The following is a 21093-nucleotide window of genomic DNA, read 5'->3' as shown; positions in this document are numbered from 1 at the left end:
CACTGACCGAAATGAGTCCCATCCACGGTACATTACAGCAGTGGCATTAGGGTGGAGTGCTGAAGATAGAGATGCAGGCTTAGCGTTGCAACGCTGAGTCACCCACAACCTGGACACTCGTAAACAGTGGGAGCTCCACTCTTTTTTTTATTTATCAGTGTAAGTATGCTATCACTCCTCACTACAGAAAGAAGTCATACATACTGTATTTTAGCACCATGATATTATACAGTGAACATGACTACCATCTAATAACAGCTCCACATAATTGCGTAAAGTGACACTGACGTTATCAGACTGACTGTCAGCAGTTGTGTCATTAATCTTAAAAAGAGGAAAACGTTCGTCACTCATCTTTATAACCACTTTTTTAAAGTTTAGAGTGGGAGTTGAGGTAATTGCATACAACTATCTCAGGGGGAGGGCTGAGGCAGATGATTGGAACACATCACTAGCTCGCCTTTAGAGAGGAGACTTTAAAACAGATGTAGTTAACTTCAAATTTCTTATTCTGTCCTAACAAGCAGGCAAACGAACATGAGGGAATACGGGTGGCAAAGTTTCAAGGGTTTCATTTTCAGAAATCCTGCTGTTGTCGACCAGGTAGGACTGCATAACTGACTGACCAGACTTTCACTGGATAACTTACAGCATAATAGTTTCGCAGAAATAGACTGAGGAAGAAAACACTTGCCTGTATTCAAAGATCATAGTAGTTTTTTTTGTTTTTGATGTAACTGTCACATATTTAGAAAAAATGGTTCAGCTGATAAATTAAACCAACTTTCTAGTATATATACTATATATAGTATATAGTATATATAGTATATATAATTACTAATAACTAATAATTATTATAATGACTGATAATTTGTGTCCTGGTGTTGATTAATTAATATTTAAATTATGTACCATACCATTGTTCTACAACAGACTCTTCTTTCTAACATCTTTATTTTTTCTGAAAGTCCTGGTGCATCCAATAATTGCTTACGCACGCAGTGTTGGGGAGTAACGGAATACATGTACCGTATTTAAAATACAAAATATGAGTAACTGTATTCCGTTACAGTTTAAAAGGGTGGTATTTAGAATACAGTTACTTTGTTGAAATAAAGGGATTACAAGGCGGTCTTTTCCTGTTTCATATGTTAGGCTATGCCCTCTCTATTTTGTGTAATTCCACACCGGTGGAAACCAAACAAAACACGCATTAAGAGGCTCAAATGCCCGTGTCTCAATCTCGAGTCTCATAATGACGAAGAAATATTTTTTAAAATGATTTAATATGAAGGCAATAGCAGAGTGTTACAGGCATAGCCCTAAAGAATGTAGCCTCATGGGCAGTGTAGTCCGTGCTGCAGGGAGAATGGACTGCCATACACGTTATGTATCTATGAGCGAGGGAGGGAGAAAAAGGCGAGTGGAAAAGTAGAGTTGTAACCACTGCAGCCAAAAAAGAGTGTCTGACGAGCCAAACTGTAAGTAAGCTATTAAGACTCGACTGTACACTGTGTTCCTGTTTTCCTCCGAAACAATAAGTTCCGCTTGAGCAGTCTTTCAATACCTCTCTGTCTCTCGCCAGCAAAGTTGACCCAGACAACAAAGTAAAGCTATTTTTCGGCTACGAGCCTGACACGGAAACCGACGTGTTAGCCAGAGGTCCCTTTACTACGGTTCGGAGCCGCGGACCTATTTTATATACGCGAATAGTTTTCTATACGAGATCGCTGTAAAAAGTGCAGCCTTACCTAATGTCCACCTACTGTTACTCATTTTATATTAAGATTTAAAAATGTAGTTGCTATTGAGTAGCCTGCGAGTAGCCTTCAGTAATAGTAATGAATCACACAGGAACAGGACATTCATTAGTTGTAAAAAAGCATGATAATATATTAAGTAATCCAAAGTATTCAGAATATGTTACTCTCATTGAGTAACGTAACGGAATACGTTACAAAATACATTTTGGGGCATGTATTCTGTAATCTGTAGTGGAATACATTTCAAAAGTAACCTTCCCAACACTGTATGCACGTCACAAGTTTTACAAGTTTACAAAAGTTTTGAACTTTTTAAATGAGCAGGATCCACGTGTGGACGATGGGGATGAGAATACTGAGCGTGGTAACTGGACCAGTAAGAAGGAGTACATTCTCTCTATGATCGGATATGCTGTTGGTCTGGGAAATATCTGGAGATTTCCGTATTTGGCATACAAGAATGGAGGGGGTAAATCAGCATTTATTTTCTAATCCATTATCCAAGATTCTATTTGAAAGCAACTATGTTTTTATAACATTTGTTTTCCTCTTTACCACCAAATCCTACATTTTGAGCAGGTGCCTTTCTTATCCCATATTTCGTGATGTTGGTGGTGGTTGGAATTCCTCTTTTCTTCTTGGAAAGTGCCTTGGGTCAATTCTGCAGCCAAGGTCCAGTTAATGTATGGAGAGCAGTGCCATTAATACAGGGTAATTTTAAGGGGTTTTTTTTAAATAAAAGAAAATGTTATGAATTAATCAACATTAAATATCAATAAATATAAATGTGCATTTTTTAATCACTAGGTTCTCTGGATTATTATTTGCTTTTCTTAAGAACTGCTTGCATGTCAGTACATTTAATGAGGCTTGTGGCCAATGCAGAGCTGTGTCACCATAAATCAGCCCTAAACTCTCCTTAATAAGGTTTTTGGTTAATGGTCAACTGTGTGACCAAAAACTGACCCCAAACCCAATTTTTTTTATGACAGCTTTAATGAGGAATACAAAATTGTTTCATGTTCTTCAAACAAAAAGAAGAACGCTGCAGTGTGATTAAAGAAACTGTAATAAGCAAAGTCGAGAGGAGATTTTTAAATTACTACAGCAAAAAACAAAAATAGCATGCTTTTATGTATGACCAGTAAACTTAGACACACTTATTATGATTAGTTCAATCAAAAGCTCATTTAAAAAGAGACAGATTTTGTCTGGTGAAGTTTCCGATAATGTTTTTTAAATTAATAGTGTCTTTTATGCCCTATCTTTCCCTTCAGGTATTGGTGTTGCCATGGTTGTGGTGTCTGTAATAGTGTGTATTTATTACAACGTCATCATCGCCTACAGCCTGTACTACATGTTCGCCTCCATGCAGTGTCCTCTGCCGTGGTCCGGCTGTTCCAGCTGCGATGGCAGTAACTGCAGCACCACGCCTGAAGGTGCGTACATTATATTCTTGTATTCTTGTAAAGAGCAGCTCATTAAATCTTCTGCTCTGTGGTATCTGCATCACCACATACACTGATTTAACATAAATTGATATCAGTCATAAAGATTATAAAGTATTTTGATGTGGTTTTGAATCTCAGTAACCTAAAATGTAAATATTCTGGAGAAATTAAAGCACCCACTACAGATCCAATCACAGGTACTTGTGTTGTGGTAAATACTGATATAAGATTTATATTTTGGACACTCACAAGTCCTCTCTCTTTTTTTAGTGTCCTGTAATGTAAGCGGTGTTTTGGTTACCAACTGGACTCAGGAAAACAGCAGCTGCTCTTCGATACAGACTTCGAGTGAGCTGTACTGGGAGTAAGACTCAAACACTCGTGCACACAGGCATAAATAAAAGCACTTGTCACACTGTTTGTACAAATACACGTGTCTTCTTCTTTGCAGTAATGTGGCTCTGCAGAGGTCCAGTGGTCTTGATGAAACGGGGCCAGTAGTTTGGCACTTGGCTCTCTGTCTGCTGCTGACCTCCATAATTGTTACTGCCGCGCTCATGAAAGGCATCAAATCATCAGGCAAAGTACGTCAAAATCCTCCGTTCAACATACAAATCCACACATCTATTTAGAATAATTTAGTTTGTGATATTAGCTGTTTAGTTTCACAAACTAACTGTATGTAAAAAGTCTAATAAGCATATGATAAGTGAAGTCACTGTGGTGTTTTTTCTTATATCAGCAGGGTGTGACTCCCCATGCTGATGACCTCATATATATCATACACATTCTCAAGGAGTTAATGCTCTCAATTGCTAGATAGACAATTATACAGTTGCTAATTTTTTAAATTATGGTCCCATCCCACTATTTTCTTCGACTTCACCAACTCAGGTGTCATAGGACAAAAGGTGCCCTAAATGTGTGTGTGTATATATATATATATATATATATATATATATATATATATATATATATATATATATATATATATATATATATATATATATATATATATATATATATATATATATATTGGAGAACCCCAAGAGAAACTACATAGGCATCAAGACAACAAGCGAACTCCACACGTGGATTCAAAGGCAAAGGTGCTAATTACTGCACCACCATGCTGCTCCAAATGTTTTTTCCCATTTAAAATAACAAAAAATAAATAAAAAAAGACACCACATGCTTTATATCTTCTATTGTGCAGCCACGCCTCAGGCAGCTCCACACCTTGTTTCTGTTATCCAGTTTAAAAAAACTCAGGATGGTTTTGAAACCTTTTATCAACAGTCTATAGTGCTGGTGTCCTTTTTTAGTTTTGAACGATTTTATAGTAATCTAACAAAATATTCCCTTAGTTTCATAGTACATAGCTCAATGTACTGAAACAGGACTGATATTGATCATCTCATCTAACTCGAAGCAACTATTAAAGTATTAAAGTGTTAAAGTATTATTAAAATTAGTAAACCAAGAACAACAAAATGACAGACTGCACTTTTCGTATGTGATGCTAAACTGTCAGCGCTGAAATGCAGAGGGCCTGACAGATTTTAGAATTTAGGCTTAACAAATGTAACAAAATGCAGTCTTTTGCTTTTCCTGCAAAGTAACAAATCTTTGTATCTCCAGGTTGTGTATTTCACTGCTACCTTCCCTTACGTGGTGATTGTGATCCTGCTGATCAGAGGTGTGACTCTAGAGGGAGCCAAAGATGGGATCGAGTTCTACATTGGTTCTCAGTCCAATCTGACCAAACTGACTGAAGTTCAGGTAGAAACTCTCACTGTTCATGTGCAATCCAATAAAGTCATTTGTTATCTGAGAAAAAAAAAACTCTTAATGGGCTACAGTACAACTCTGTGTTTTAGGTGTGGAAAGAGGCAGCAACTCAGACCTTCTACTCTCTCTCTATTGGCTGGGGTGGACTCATTGCTCTTGCTTCCTATAACAACTTTCACAACAACGTGTTCAAGGACTCGTTTGTTGTCAGCCTTACTAATGCAGGTAGGGCCCTCTCTAACTAAATTTTAGAAATAATGAAATTGTTTTTGCATTTCCTTTTATACATTTCCTGATTTGATCTCTTTCTAGGGACCAGTGTGCTTGCAGGCTTTGCCATATTTTCAATTTTGGGACATATGGCTCACATCTACAAAACGCCAGTTTCAAAAGTGGTAAAGGAAGGTCAGACATACAACACCAACACACTCTTATCATTTGGTGTTAAATACTGCCATTCTGTCAGCTTTGTGCTTTCAGTTTTGCCTGTTTAAACAAAGAGTGCGGCTAGGTTTCAGAAATTCATGGGATCCTTTACAAAGACTCATCTTATTGCTGAATATTGGCAGAATATTGGCAGTATTTGATATCCTGCAAACCATAATAAGCTGGATAAACCATGTTGGTTCCAGATGATGCTACCAGATGATTTTTCCCCTTTTATTTGTCTTTATGCAGGGTTTGGTCTGGCTTTCATAGCCTATCCAGACGCTCTGTCTAAGCTCCCCATCTCCCCACTGTGGTCCATTTTGTTCTTCTTCATGCTTTTGACTGTCGGTTTGGACTCCCAGTTTGCAGGAATAGGTTAGATCTGAAGCTTCAGTTCAGTGTGATGTTTGCAGAACATTCAGCCCACTGCTGTTTGATCTACACAAACTAAAATCTGTCTTCTTGTCATTAGAGGTGATAACGACCTGCCTGCTCGACGCTTTCCCCACAGTCTTCAAATCCAAACATGCCTTATTAACTGTAACGTTATGTTCTGTCCTCTACCTCCTGGGTTTACCATGTGTCACAAGGGTAAGTCTGTCTTAGCACAACTTTCTGTGGCTGTTATAAAATAGTTAACTTGCTCAGTCTCTCTGTATAAATGTATAATGGTTTTGTGTGTTTTTCATGCATGTGTGTATCATAGGCAGGCGTATACTGGGTAACCCTAATTGACCAGTTTATTGCCAGCTGGGTGCTGCTATTTTTGGTGCTTTTGGAGATTATTGCCATCTGCTACATTTACGGTAAGTACAACAATCTAAGTTTGTGCATATGAAAGGTGACTGATGGTCTTAAATTCCAGGATACTTATATTCTTCTTCCACCTTGCAGGGGGAAAACCGTTTTATTAAAGACATTGAGATGATGATTGGAATGAAGACCTCCACATTTTGGCTGTGGTGGAGAGCATGTTGGTTCTTTATCATCCCATGCATCGTAGTGGTGAGTACATAGTGCTGCCTTGTTTGCTGTACAAGAGAATTTAAAAGGCAAAAGCATTGTGTTAATTAAAAGTATTGACTTTTATTAACGTGCATAGGTGTACACAAATATCTTGTAGTTGTTTATCTCTACCAGTAGTGAACTTTATGTTTTTTGTGACTTTTGTCTAGTTCCTCTTGATCTCGTCTCTGGTTTACTTTGAACCTCCTAACTATGGAGGTATCCCTTACCCAGAGTGGGGCATAAATTTAGGCTGGTGCATGATTGCATTTGTCCTGATGTGGATCCCTGTTGCTGCTGGGTATAAGCTAATAAAGGCAAAAGGAAACCCCTGGAAGGTGTGTACTTGTGCAGTGGATTGACTGTGGATTATTCTTGTCTTTTTCTACATTTGAAAGATTGTAGTAGTTGTTGAACTGCTTGGATCTTTTTTTCAGTCAGTCACACAAATGATTTGTGAGTATTAAAATAAATACACAGTACTAAAATTTACGCTTCTTATATTCTGCAGCGTCTGAAGTCACTGTGCTCGCCATCTGTGGAATGGCATCCCTATTTGGACGTCCATCGAGGGGAGCGCTACTCAGAAGAACGCTGCCACCGTAGGAACAACAGCAAAAATAAAGCAGAAGTTAATCTGAATGTAATCTCCAGTTCGTGACTATAATGAGGCTTCTCCTGCGTTTGCTCTATGAATAACTTGTTTTGAAAGTTCTGAAAGTTAAGTCATTTTTGACCTCTGCTAGGCAGAAAGCAGCCGAAACTCACAGCAGACGGCACAGAACTTACATGTAAACTTCCTGAAACCTGAGCGCTTTTTTTGGGATGTATTTTTAATTCTACAGTCTGTTTGGTAATAGTTGGATCAGCATCATCTTTCAAAAGAAAGTAATTTAAAAAAAGAACTATGTCCTTTGACAGGCAGAATGGGTTTATTTAAGAGCACAATGCAATCAAGTCACCATTGCAAACAAAGTGTGAACACTTTACTGAGCAGAATGATGTAATGATGTATATACTGGATAACAGCTGAGATCTAATGTTCCCAAATAAGGATGTGGACTCTTCTTACTATCTAAACATTTCTTCTTTCTTCTTTTAGAAGAAGTGTCTGGGTCTTTTCCCCTGTTTTATGACCTATTGTATACTGTATATGTCCCGCTGCAGCTTGTGTGAGTTCATGTTTTTACAGAAAAAGAGAAGACTCAATCACACAAACAAAGTTGACATGGAGAAATTTTTTTTTTACATATGTATTACTTGATAAGGCATTATTATCAGGTGATATTTTATTGGCAGTTTTATGTTTTGTTTTGGGGTTTGTTTGGTTTTTTTGTGGGGTTTTTCTTTTGGGGGGGGGGGGGGGGGGAGGTATTTATTCTCATATTAGGAGAGATTGAGTCTGTGTTATAACTATGTTTGTCTTTAAAGCACAGTTCCTTTTCCTGTCACTTATATGCTGATATTTAAATGTAGTAAATAAAAATGCAACTGATATTTTTTACAGAATTTGTCATATTTGATAAGTAGGAATAGGAAAAGGAAACAATCAGATGTTTTTATTTGTGTTTGGTTAGTTGTTTTATGTATATATATATGTATATATATATTCATATATATATATACACATACATATAAAGTGGTCCTTTGCAGACAGGACTGTATTATATAATCTTGCACCCTCCTTTGAATAAATCTGACTTCCACCCTGAACAGAGACTGTGTGATTATGATGGTAACGAGCAATCATGTAAGATTTTGTCTCAGAAGCTTCTTAATCACAGTTTGCACTGATGTCTTCCATTAATAATAATACTGCTTGGGTGTGACCTGAGTGTGTCACAGTTGGGTATTTTCACATTCTCAGGGTAGCCGCTTCAAAAATTAGAAACACAAGAAATGGAAAAATGTGTCAAATGAATGCATTTTCACTTGCAAGCTACAATACAAAGCATTTTTCCCAATACCATTTCCAGTGGCTAGAAAGGAAAGAAAAAAAAAACACTCCAAAGCACTAATCGCTAAAGCTGCTTTCTAGAAATAGGATCATGAATTACTTACAGCAGTACTAAAAACTCAAACCCACCTGCAGAATCATTATGATACATGGAAACTGGTGAATGCTTTTCATTGTTGTGCTGATAGTATTTTCACCTGTGCCCCTGCACCTTTGTTCAACAACCCCAAAATCCACAAAGAAAAAGTTTATCAAAGTTATCAAAGTTTATCTTATAACAATCCAGGAACCCTTTTAGGTAGAGCTACATTTTGTGGGTGATAACTTTTAGACAAATGCAATGACTCAGTTGCTCTCCACACATACTGTTTAAATCTAAGTATCACTGGTGAGGACCCAAACTCAAACATATCTAAAAATAATTGAAACATTTTTTTTATTCTTTTTAATTATTCTCCAAATGCTCAAATGTTTCACATCAAGAAGGTGCAGGGTTTGAATGCAGTGTGGGGCCTTTCTGTGCAGAGTTTACATGCTCTCCCAGTTCCTGTGTGGGTTTTTCCAAGTGCTCCAGCAGCCTCCCACAGTACAAAGGCATGCATTGGGTTGGGTTAATTGATAACTGTAGGTGCTAATGTGAGTGTGAATTATTGTCTGTCTTTTTGTGTCAGCTCCAGGGCACATTGGAGCTGACACATCTGTCCAAAGTCTATGCTGCCTCTGCTCTGTAACCCTGAATTGGATAAGCAGAAAAAAAAGGATAGATGGGTGAATCGAAGCTTTGACAATTAAGGAACAAAGAAAATTTCTAACTATCACACATCAAAAACAATTTACTTTTTTTTTTTTTAAAAAAAACATTCATTTTTACCTTTCTCCAAAGTACAGGGTTGGAATGGTGTTCAGGTTATCCTACTAAAATGACTGGTCATTCAAACCCAGACTATAAAGAGAAACGAAAACGCTGGTACCTCCGACGGCTGACTCTACATACTCAGTGCAGATATCCACACATTTTTATCCACTTTTCCAATTCAGGGTGGGAGTTTGTCTGGAGCCTATCTCAGCTGGGGTACATCCTAGACGGGTTTCCAGTCTGTCGCAGGGCAAACACAGACAGACAACTATTCACGTTCACATTCACAACTAAAATTTAGAATCACCAATTAACCCAAATCAGCAGTTAATGTGTTTGTTTGCATGTGTATGACTGCAAGTGTTGTTTTAATGTGGACATAATAAGAGCTGAGATATTTGAATAATCTGCTGAGAAATGCTTGGTGCTGTGTTTCTAGTTTACCTGTCTGTATCACCTGTTTTATCATCTCTGATAGCGGTGACGTGCATCACACTGTTATTACAGCGGCTGCACTCTAAGCTTCAGTTAAGTATGTTTCTGACCTCAGCACACAAACTGAGGTCTGGTCAAGTGCCTTTAGTTTAAATCATCTTCTGGCCACTCACACTTAGTGTATTACAGCCTATGTTGCTGAAGGACTAAATAGCATACAATTCCTCAGGACTTCCAGTGGATGTAAGAGTGGGTCATTTTGTGCTGTAAAATAAGTAAGATTTTGAACTTTGATTTATTGTAGTGCTAATATTCAGCGCAGCCATCTATGCCCCAACTTCAGTACAATTTGTAACAATGGCAGTTAGTAATTGTAACTCCTAGTAAATAGTAAATTTTGCTGTTTTTTAAAGCTGCCGTCAAAGACGCCAGCTGCTTTGTAAAAAAAATGCTAACAATACAAAAAAAATGACTACAACTTGTGCATCCTCTTAAATGTTACTTTTTTGCATTAACACTGGTAACAAACAGAAATGCATTGTATTTATTATTCATAGTTTGATGCAGGCACTACACTAATAAAGACTCCAATGGAAAGCCACAAAAGCAAACAACAAATTTTAATGTAACAGTTTACCAAAAAGACTTAGAAATGAGTCACATTTGACAGTATAAGCTGAAAAACAATATAATTATGCAGTATAATTAAGGGTTTCACCTTTTCTTTTCTTTTCTTTTCTTTTAACTTCAAGCAGCATCACCTACGGGCAAATCTGTCTCTGAAAGAGGTCACAGACAGTTTCGTTTCTTTGAGTCCAGACAGTCTTTTATGCAATTTGAATAAAGAAAGTGATGAACTAATTTGTCTAAATATGACTCATATGGCTGTTCTTGCTGGAAGGATGTTAACAAGCTGTAACTGGTTATGTAATTACTTTTTCACATGTAACAACTTGTTTTTTGCAGTTTCAAAATTTTATGTTCTTTTCACTGTTAAAATAACACATCATATATCTATACATACGTTATATAAAATGTTTAATATACAACTACAACTTTCAGGAACTAATAAATCACCTAATATTTTGGGGAGAGTTTAATATGGTACACACACTAAACTTGTGCCAAATGTATATGTGTTTGAAATATGTTTACTGCATGAATTGATAACTTTTGCATCTCCAGGTTGTGTATTTCACAGCATCTCTCCTTATGTGTTGATTCTGTTCCAGTTGAGAGGCGGGACACTGGGGGGAGCTGAAGATGACTGAGAGTGCTACACTGGTGCCAGTTTAAGCTTGGCTAAGCTGGCTGAAGCACAGGTAGGGACCTTAATATACCCTTATACAACACAGTGGCCATGGACCATTTCTTGTGTTTTACTGTGTACAAGTTTATGCATTTGAGTGTGACGCCACATAAATTCACTGAAAAACTGTTGAGACATTTGAGTCTGGGCCAACTTTACAAAAATATCTGTTCTACTAGCAAAAACAGTTTTTTTGTTGTTGTTCTTTTTGTTTTTGTTTTGTTTTTTAGGTCTGGACCAATGCAGCCACAAAGACCCTTTTTTTCATGTCTATTGTCTGGAGCATAGTTTCCACAACATATAACTAAGTAAGTTTATGATTCCACTATGGAAATTCCACTATATATAGGTTATATCTGTTATTAAACTAACTTTAGGCTACAGTGAAATGGGTTGATAACCTCTGTTTCATACATGAAGCCACCTTAGATTTGTCTGTCTTCATCCTGGAAGCCTAAATATCTCTGATATGTGTGAAATAGAGCAAATCTCTACAGTCTCTGATGTTAATTTTGTGTTAGTTTTATGCACTGTGCGTGCAGGATTTGGGTCAGTCAGTTATTGTGTATCCAGAAGGTCTGGCTGAGCTTTATATTGCTTTTCATTTCCTTTATTTGTAAGAGCTAATGCCCTCAGGGTAGCTTTGAACCCAGGCCTCTCCATTAGTCTGGTGACATATGGTTTGCCTGCTCTAACCAGTGAGCTAAATGGGTGCCCTTCAGTTCAAGCTTTCTTGTCATTAGAGGTGATCTTCTTCACCACCTCGCCTGCTGGATGCCTCTCCTGGCATTTGTAGGGATGAATGTCATTCTTGGACCTTCCATATGTAACAAGGGTACAGTCTGTCTGCTCTTTTCTGACTGATGTTATTACCCTGCTTTCCTGAAGTGTGTGTGTATTTCTTAGATAGGCAGGAATATACTGGGAAACTTTAATAAACTATTTTGTTGCTAGCTGGGTGATGCTTATCTCAGCCTTCTGCTACACATACAGTAAATATAAATCTTAGCTGCGACGGATGAAAGGCTTTACATTTAAGAAACTAATCTTCACAAGCGGTTTTAAAGGCTTTCCTCTGTTTTTGTGCCATCTATATTTCCAGTCTAATGCAAAAATAACTAAAAATAAATTAAACTTGTGATAAAACACTTGTTTTTCTATTACAATATATTTTATGCAGCTTTTATCGTGTTCTGTTTGTATTTCTCTTTTGGATGCAGAAGAGTAAATCGATGAATAAATCAGTTGCTGATGTTTGAGGCTTTTTGTTATTTAAGAATAACTTGATATTGATTTATTGATTTGTGGACCCATGAAAACAACTTCACAAAACAGAGATTCAAAGATTCTTTAAATGCTTTATTTAGGTTAAATCAATGGCAGGTGTTACAGAGCCATTCTCTGTGTTAGTGGGTTAGTGGGTTGTTTACCCAGCTCATAGATTCATTCATTTCACTGAGAGCGGGTGCAGCATTTGCAGCTGTCATCAAACACCTGGCTGGCAGTGCAGTACTGGACGTCGGTTTGTCCTTGGTTGCACTTGTAGAATTTCTTCTTGTCGGTCGGGTCAGGGAAGAGTCCGTTCTGCTTGCCAGCACAGAAGCCAGATCCTGTGGTGCCTCCACTGGGCTCCTGGCTTGGTGCGACTGCAGGTGGGAGGTTAGGCTGAGCTTTGCAGGCTGAGGAGAAAAATTAAAGAGATTGGAGGTATGTAATATGTGCATGTCTCAGCTCATGCTCTGTACTTACGCTCCAATCTGGGCAATCTGGTATGCAGAGTCAATCGTCTCCTTTCGAGCAGAGACAGCAGCAGTCAGCAACAGATGAGGACGGTTTGTCTTCTTTCCCTCTTCCTCAAAGGCACTCATCAACGCCTACAGACTGGCGAGGAACAAAAAGCAGTTACAGCTGGTACATGATTGTTTTTCTTTTAAACACTGAGAAAGCCTGAGGTCACACCGTAGGCCTGTTAAAGTATAGATCAGTCGGGTGGCTTGTTCATGTGTTGCTCCCATCGCTACAGTAACAACTGCACACATTAACATTTAAATGGCTCTCTGGGTTTGCAGTCACCCACGCTGAAACATAAAGGATATCTGTGTGGATGTGGAAGTTATCAGAAGACCTGATAATAAAAACTGGAATCACTCAGTAGTCTAGATTAAGGGTGAAATTTCAGGAAGACAAGTGCAGCATTTTGGCAAGAGGTCAGTGATGTGATGACTCACCTTCATCTCTGCATTTTGTAGATCATAATCTCTTCTTCTTTGACTTTTGATATAACCATTTCTAGCTCGCCATAACTGGCACGACAGACAGCATACCAACACAACTGACCTGTAGCAAGACCGTGAAACGCTCCTATCCAGACCATCAATCGTAGTGACACAGGAAGGTGATACCACTTTTGATGAAGGTCTGACGATGGGCAGCAGTAGAAACCATGGTTGTGAACCTAGTAACAGGAAGATACACAATTTCAACTCGTGATATAGTTTTATCTTGGCGACAGTAGTGAACCTCAGTTCATTACAACATACTTTTGGGTGCCAAGGTTCCATCCACCAATGGACAGCAGAGTCTTTAGGTTGCTGTTCCTGTGAGCAGTAACAACATCCATGTTAAACTCTCAAAATTTGCTCTGTGCTTCTGTATATAAATACCCACATATGCCTTTCAGTTTATCATCCCTATAAGCATTTGTGTGTACTGACTGGTTTTTCAAGGCCTGAAACTCTCCATAGAGTTTCTCATCGTTTCGATCGTAGGCTTTGATCCTGTTGTGCTCCATTCCCGCAAAGGTGTAGATGAGATGGTCACAAAGACATGGGTCAATGTGGGAGATAGTTGCCTGCCCCCAGATGGTACTGTGCCCAGCTAGTGAAATAACAGGAAAGGATGTACGATGTTCTTGCAAGACAAGGAATAGTTCTTACACTGTAACTGAAATGTGTCTACACACATCAGCCTAACACTGAGTGGATAAAAGACACAATTACCTAACTGCACATGTAGCAAGAGAGCCAGTCCTGCAGGGAAAGGAGATCAAAAAGGGTGAAGAAGGAGAAGGCAGGTTAACTACTCAGCATCAATTTGTATTAACCAGCTGAATAGAGATATTCTGTTTAAATGTAAGAAAGTTTTTGAAGTTCAACTTACCGGTGCAGATGAGTAGTCTGTCCATGTTACCTACTCTATCAGAGCAACATGGGGACACTAACGCTCTTTTATAGCCCTCATTTCTTCAACGTATGCGTAATATTTGTTAACTATAGCTGATTTGGCTAATCAGCAAATGCGGAAAACAAAAAACATATTTGTTTGTGCAACACGAGCGTTGCCTGAGATTTTCAGGAAACGCTGATAACCTTCAGCATGCCTTTCGATAATGCATTCGTAGGTTAAATCAGATCTCTTTGAGTTTACTAAAATCGGTTGTTCTGTACATCACACTCAATTTCTTAAATGTACTTTTCGCCTAAAAGGAAAAAAGTAACAGAGGCACTACCGGTGTCGCTTAAATCATTAGGAGCAAAAAATTGAGGCACTCAAGGCAGATTTGAAATAAAAAGCCTTCGGTTCAGTTAAAGAGGTACTGACACGTATCGCCATATATTTTGCCTTGCTTCCAATATCTAACTGTTTTTCGAGGGAAGCTCCTGTAAATTTCACTGAAGCACCATTTTCCAAGTACATTTTAATAGTGGTGTTTATGTGGTTGTCCTCTCTGCTGCACTCCTTATCATCCTCACACATGGTTCATGATCAGTTATTAATGTTATTCTGTACTTTAGAAGGGACATACAGACTTTTTGCCCTCTTCTATACTTGGAAGTAGATCAGTTGTTTTGTGATTACAATGGCAGATTCATACAATGCCAGCCAGCTGGAGCCTTTTCGTGCGGCATGCTCTCCTTGTGTTCTGGGTTTTTGAACCATGACGGTTGTGTGTGTGTGTGTGGGGGGGGGGGGGTTATACATCCTATCTAGTCTTGATTTTTTACAACCTTGGAAATCTGCCTGCTTTTGGAGACTGACTTTGGGCCCTAACAAGCCACACTTCACACCAACATGACAGTGTGTTCATTCCAAGTGCTCTGGTTTTTTCCTGCAGTCCAAAGACATGCATGTTAGGCTAAATGGTGATTCCAAGTTGACCGTAGGTGTGATCATGATTGTGAATAGCTGTTTGTCTTTTTGTCTTAGCCCTGCAACAGACTGGCGATCTGTCCAGGGTGTACCCTGCCTCTCTTCTTATGACACCTGGGATAGGCTCTAGAGCATAGGTGTCAAACTCTGGCCTGCGGGCCAAATTTGGCAGCCTAATTTAATTTGGCCTGCAAAGCCATACCAAATTATGGAATTAGAGCTGGCCTACTGGTATTATACAGCTAATATATATATTGTTTAGTATTAAGCTTTGCTTGTTCCATATTCAGTTTTTCAGCAAAACTTGTTTGAGGCCATAAGAAGAGATTCATTCTTAAATCTGGAGGAAGATTTTTTTTTTCAATAAATATTAATGTTAGCCCGCGACCTTGTTCCAGTTTTGAATTTTGGCCCACTTTGTATTTGAGTTTGACACCCCTGCTCTAGAGTAGACCAACTGCAATGGATGGATCCTTAAGCTATTGTTTTATGCTTATAAAGCTTCATTAACAGATACTGACTTTTAGTGATTAAAGGAAAAAATGCCTTAAATATAAAGTTATCCACACATGAAACCAAAAAAATAATTCAATATGAACAGTCTTTACAAGTGTTATAAGTTATACTTATGGGCCATAGCTATACTGAGTGACAAGTGGGGTGATGAGACAGGCAGTTTGCATGGTATGGATTCTGCCTTATATGAACTAAGTTTGAACTAAGTCTACTGTATGTGTCTCAGTTTGTCTCCGTTTGTTAGCCAATAATGAGCTATCTCAGGCTGAAGTAGCTCATTATTGGGTATTGAAATTTCAGCCTGGACTGAAGTGGTGGATTGGCTGGCATTGTCATCCCGAGAGCCATTACTAGGATAGAAACACAATCAACGCTGAGCCAGTATCTGAGATGTGCATCATCATACTGCAGTTTCCACACAATGCTGAGAAATATATTTTCAAAGACGCACATTATCACCTCCGAACAGCGGGTAGCCACTGCAGTTTCACCATTGCGCTTTTCATTAAACTAACAGTGAAAGCTACACATTTTCCACTGATATATGCGGCTGCACCACTGTTGCTTCATTAATGGTAAGTACTGTGTATTATGGGCCCAGATATTTTTCCAGTAAAAGAGAGAAAAACATAATTTTTTCCCGTAAAAGTCTGAAATATCTTTTTTAGATTTTTAAAAGAGCAATAATTTATCCGACACCAGTCACCACAAGTTGTAATGGACTAGAAGAATGAGTGTATGTTTGGATAAAATGTGAAAAAAAATGCACCACATCGATAAGTGCGTGGTAAAAACACGAGCAGAGTATTAGATGCACTGCTTAATATCACCACCAGAGAGAGTCAATAAGCTGCGTAGCAGCTGGGTCCATTTTGTGTGAGCTGTTAAGCAACAACAGGCTGTTTATCCACTGATCATTTCAGTTCCCTCTGCGGTGATGTCATTTGCTCTTTAAAATAGTCAGAACTTTTAAAAGTCAGAAGTACGCTCCAGGCAAAACAGGTCTCGACCTCTGAAACATCAGATCTGGTTCTTTTTTGCTGTACAGATAAATTACATTGAACCTACTGAACTGCAAACTAAACTCTTTCCTCTCTCTCTCTGTCTCTCTCACCATGGCAACCATGCACAGGGAGCCAGGCAATGAACACAAACCTGTTGCCGTCTCCCACGCAATACACACAGCTGCATAAAGCGCACACACATACACAGACAGGCACACAGTGCTAGTTGACAGTAGAGTGACATGTGAAAATAGTGATTAATCCTGGTGGTGTTAATGTCGCTGTGCTGCACCTTCTGTTGGAGAGCAAAGACAGAGATGCTGAGCAGCTCCCATCTTCACTGGGGTTTAAAATGAAATAGCTGTTAAGGTTATATTTGTATCATGCCTTTGCAGCAGAGGAACTTATCAGATCATGTGAGCTTCTCAGATATGTGAGAGTGCATATTTAAAACAGAGGGAACAAATGGCGAGAACAAGACTTTTTCTTTTCAGTTTGAGCCTGGACGAATGTGAAAAATGAGCAGCGACCTCCGGGGGATGTAAAAACGGAGCCAGCGTGAAAGCTGCCAAAAACTGCAGTTCTTCTAATGGCCTCTTGAGGCTGGCTCCAAAAGCAACTCAGTCCCGTGCTAAAATGTGCAGCTTTGCAGCAGAAATAATCACAATTACATCCAAGGGGGACGTTTTGTGCCTTCTGCTTTTTTACCCTTCTTGTTGCTGCTGCAAGTGGGATGCTTTTTGTTCAATTTTTCATAGCTCACCTGTTTACATGTTAGTAAGAGTTAAATACAGGGGCAGGGGCACTTTGAGTGAATGATGGATGATGGCACAGGAAGCTGTAAAACATAGCTAGTTCAAGGTCAGGCCAATGAACTCAGCCTGTTAACTGCATCTTTGCTTTTGGTGTCTTCTGGAGTGTTTTTAAGGAAATCTAATAAATAATATGACCTGATGTGTGTTACATGTCATGTTCAACCAAGAACCATGTTTCTTAAAGCTGTTTATCAGCCTGCAGCCACCTTTTATTATACAGTGAGTGGTTAAAACTATCAAATGTGTACTGAAAAAAAAAAAACAAGATGAAAATGTAAATACTGTAAAAAGTGTAAACACTGCTCTCTGTTCAGTTCTCAGAACTGATCTCATTCTCCACCCTCACCGCCTCCCCGCCCACATAATTCAGGCTTTTCAACAGCCCGTTGCTATTAGATACTGCTGGGCCTATCACCATGGCAGCAAATGCTCAATAATTTTCCCTCAACTATGTTTCCGTGTGCAAGCTCTCGCACATACACAACCCTCCCACATCACATTTAGCTGTGCAGAAACGTCCTTGAGTGTTCCCAGGTCCAGTTGGGGAACAGCCCACCTGCAAACAGAATTCAGATGCTGTGACAGGATCGAGATGCTCTGCCGCACATTAGAAGATGACTTGTTTTAAAATCATTTTTCAGAAGCAGGCTGTTACAGCATGACATAACGTGTTGCTGAATTTTTTTGTGCCACCATGCGCCCTGTGCATGTGTGGTTTTTCTGACGAATCGATCTCATTTCTTCCTGAAGTTTACAGAGCGCTTGCTGCTGCTCAGATGTGCTGAGAACAAAGAGCCTGTTTTCTTAAAAATGTAAATGATGTGACTCAGGATTTCGACTCACTGACAGCTGAAGACATACAGTACTTTCAAAATATTTGCAAGGTTGTGTCAAAACACTGTCACTACTGCTGCAGCAATGAGCCAAATTTGTATATATGCTGCCATACTGCTGTCTTTAGTGTGTGCGTGATGCAAATATATTAATTTTCCTGCGCACATTTACACTTCGTCCTTGCACCTGATCTATCAAAACCATTTTACCTCCAGTGTGCTAATAAGAAACAACTGTAACAACGGCCGTGACTTGAATGTCCACATCATGTGTCCATGTCTCAGGAAGCTGATGTCAGCTCAGGGAAGATGAAATGAACAAACAGAGAAAAAGAAAGGTGAGGCAGGGAAAGGAGAATTGGGAGAGTGAGAGGAGAGTTGGTGGTTTGGGGTGGGGGGTTTAGGCAGAGCTGATTTTCTTTCTCCAATAAAAGCGACAACCCCTCCTTGTTGCTATGGCGACCCCCTCTCTCTCCCTTCCTTTCAGCGAGCTACCACTTATCCTTGCTGCCTTTCAGTCAGCAGGGCATGTGGGTGTGCGTGCTTTTGTGTGTTGGCTCTTGAATGAATCAAGCAAATGAAGGGGAGAGCCATTAGAGACCCAAGTCAGACTATGTGACATGCACACACACACACACACACACACACACACACACTCACATGCGTGAATACACACACACACATGCATGAAGAAATATATACGCACACACACACACACACCAACACACATGAATACACACACACACACGCATGCATGCATTATTACACATTAGTAATCATCTTGCATCATTTTGCAAAAAAAAAAAAAAAGCTTCATACTTTTCCGTTGGCTGACTTCTGAGTTCTTTTCTTTTTCTCACTCTTTTTTGGCTCTTTCGTTATCACAGCATATTCTGCAGGAGCGACTCGCTATCATCTACTTTCTTACACAACCATCTGGTTGACTTTCAACCACAATGCACCCACTCAAATTATAATGATAAACACAGCGCTATGTAAATGTATTTAACTTTTACTTCCTCTTTTTTTTAAAACAAGCAAATTATAAGTGATTGGAGGATAGCCCTTAAATCCAACTTTCATGCCACCACTGGCTGTGTTAAAATGTACTTAGAGGTCTAATATCAGATTACAACACAGAGAAAAGCTTTGCGACTATTGTTCTAATCTTGTTACTCTTTACTTCCCACCTTTAATAACCTCTCTAAGTGCTAAAACAAAAAATGCATGTCCTCATGTAAGTTTTTAACGGCTCCCAGCAACGTTTGATCCAGCGCAGACTCAGGATGTCACGTCCCTGAACTTTTAATATTTAAAGCATGCATCTATAAACTGATGGATTTTGGTGTGAGTGGTCAGGGGGTAATCATTCTTCATTATATTTTCTGTAATATATATATAGTAAGTAGCTGTGCTATCTAATATACTTCCTGTAATATAATACTGTATATGGGGACTGCTATTAATCTGTGGTCTCCCAAAAGCATGATCTGACAGTAGAAGTAGTCTAAGAATCCACTAATGGATTGCCATAAATATGGATGATCCTTGCAAGATGAGATGGGTGCTCTGATCGTGCTGGTGGAATATTTGCATGTATCAGTACTGACTTTATATTAAGTCGTGCATTTCTATTTGAATCCACTGTGGTTTGTACTCTGCATTTACACTAGTGGATATACATTAAAACTGATCTAAGTCACCCTATGTTTGGCTATGTTTTTTGTTTTTTTGTCTCAGTTCTTGAAGAAACTTGTCTTTAGAAGCTAAATGCTGCAACATGTTCTCCAGTTACTCGATAATTATGTCTGTCTGCTATTTGGTGCTTGTTAGGAAGGAAACTGGGAGCTTTTTTTTGGCGGGTTCAGTGAAAACAGCTCCTGACAGAGACAGGAAACAAAGAAAGATAGTCATGGTCTGGAAAGAAATTGAAAAAGTGATGTCAAGAAATGTAATCTGCAAAGCTTCCAGTTTACAAAGTCTAAAATGGTTTGTCCACAATCTGGAAAAAGAGGGGTTTTCTGATTCCCTAGCTTAACTGGTAACTTAAATGATCTGCATAAACACTATACAAACGCATTATATAAACACTATTCTTAAAAACAGAAAACTCTTGAAATTTAATATGGAAACATTGTTTGTCTGGAAACGGGAAACAAGAAGTCTTTTATTGAAAAATTTTTTGATGACCTATCCATGCACCCTGACCTCCTCGCTGTTTGGACTTGGTAAGTGTCTGTCTCACCTCAGTTCTTTAATCATGTCGTATTCACCCTAAAGGGTGCTTCATCAAACTCGTTTTACATCATGTGCTGCTTAAATCCCAATTTCAGCTTAAGCGGGCCAGACAAGTTAAGCTAAAGTCCAGTAAACGATTTTTAAAAAAGCACCTCCAAATCTGATTTTACAGAAGGTTTACTAGAATTTGTTTACTTGAATTTCCTGCAGTGCACTTTCAAAAATATGTTTCAGTTTTTTCACATTATGAAGACATGCTGCTGTAGCAATTTAAAGAAACTCATTAGCACGCTCCATTGGGCTTTCACTGTAAGAAATAAAGAAATTAATCCTCTAATTAAAAAGTTTTTTATGTCTTTTACTGTTAAATTTAAAAAACTTAATTGTTATTAATATCAATGCTAAGAAATCAGTTTATTTTCTGGTGTATGACCATGTTTTGTGTCTTAATAAGAAAGATGACAGAAAAACTAAAAAACAAATGGTAAAAATAAAAAATGTGTCCCCTCCCTCCTTGAAATGCTCAACTTTTTTAAAGCCAT

General features: G+C 38.7%; 1 protein-coding gene and 1 pseudogene across 2 annotated transcripts; one reads left to right on the top strand and one right to left on the bottom strand.

Moving 5' to 3' along the window:
- Nucleotides 1-289: 289 nt before the first annotated feature.
- slc6a14 (solute carrier family 6 member 14) lies at nucleotides 290-8161 on the top strand. Its single transcript, XM_085159951.1, has 15 exons — nucleotides 290-603; nucleotides 2088-2232; nucleotides 2343-2474; nucleotides 3041-3202; nucleotides 3485-3578; nucleotides 3666-3798; nucleotides 4856-4996; nucleotides 5095-5230; nucleotides 5318-5410; nucleotides 5684-5809; nucleotides 5907-6025; nucleotides 6141-6240; nucleotides 6300-6439; nucleotides 6610-6777; nucleotides 6951-8161. Exons 1-15 carry the CDS (start codon nucleotides 538-540, stop codon nucleotides 7098-7100), a joined length of 1905 nt encoding a protein of 634 aa, XP_085016077.1. The 5' UTR covers nucleotides 290-537; the 3' UTR covers nucleotides 7101-8161.
- A 4081-nt stretch (nucleotides 8162-12242) lies between these two features.
- On the bottom strand, nucleotides 12243-14935 carry LOC146518728 (acidic mammalian chitinase-like; annotated as a pseudogene). The gene is made up of 6 exons (XR_014874073.1): nucleotides 14825-14935; nucleotides 13711-13950; nucleotides 13537-13593; nucleotides 13334-13451; nucleotides 12744-12870; nucleotides 12243-12675 (listed from the first exon to the last, which is right to left on the bottom strand). The product of XR_014874073.1 is annotated as an acidic mammalian chitinase-like (transcript).
- Between the last annotated feature and the right edge of the window lie 6158 nt (nucleotides 14936-21093).

This window comes from Neolamprologus multifasciatus, chromosome 5 (genome assembly GCF_963576455.1).
Source record: "Neolamprologus multifasciatus chromosome 5, fNeoMul1.2, whole genome shotgun sequence".
NCBI classification, from domain to species: Eukaryota; Metazoa; Chordata; class Actinopteri; order Cichliformes; family Cichlidae; genus Neolamprologus; species Neolamprologus multifasciatus.
Note: the sequence above shows the minus strand (reverse complement) of the source record. Positions and strands in the feature narration are given on the sequence as shown.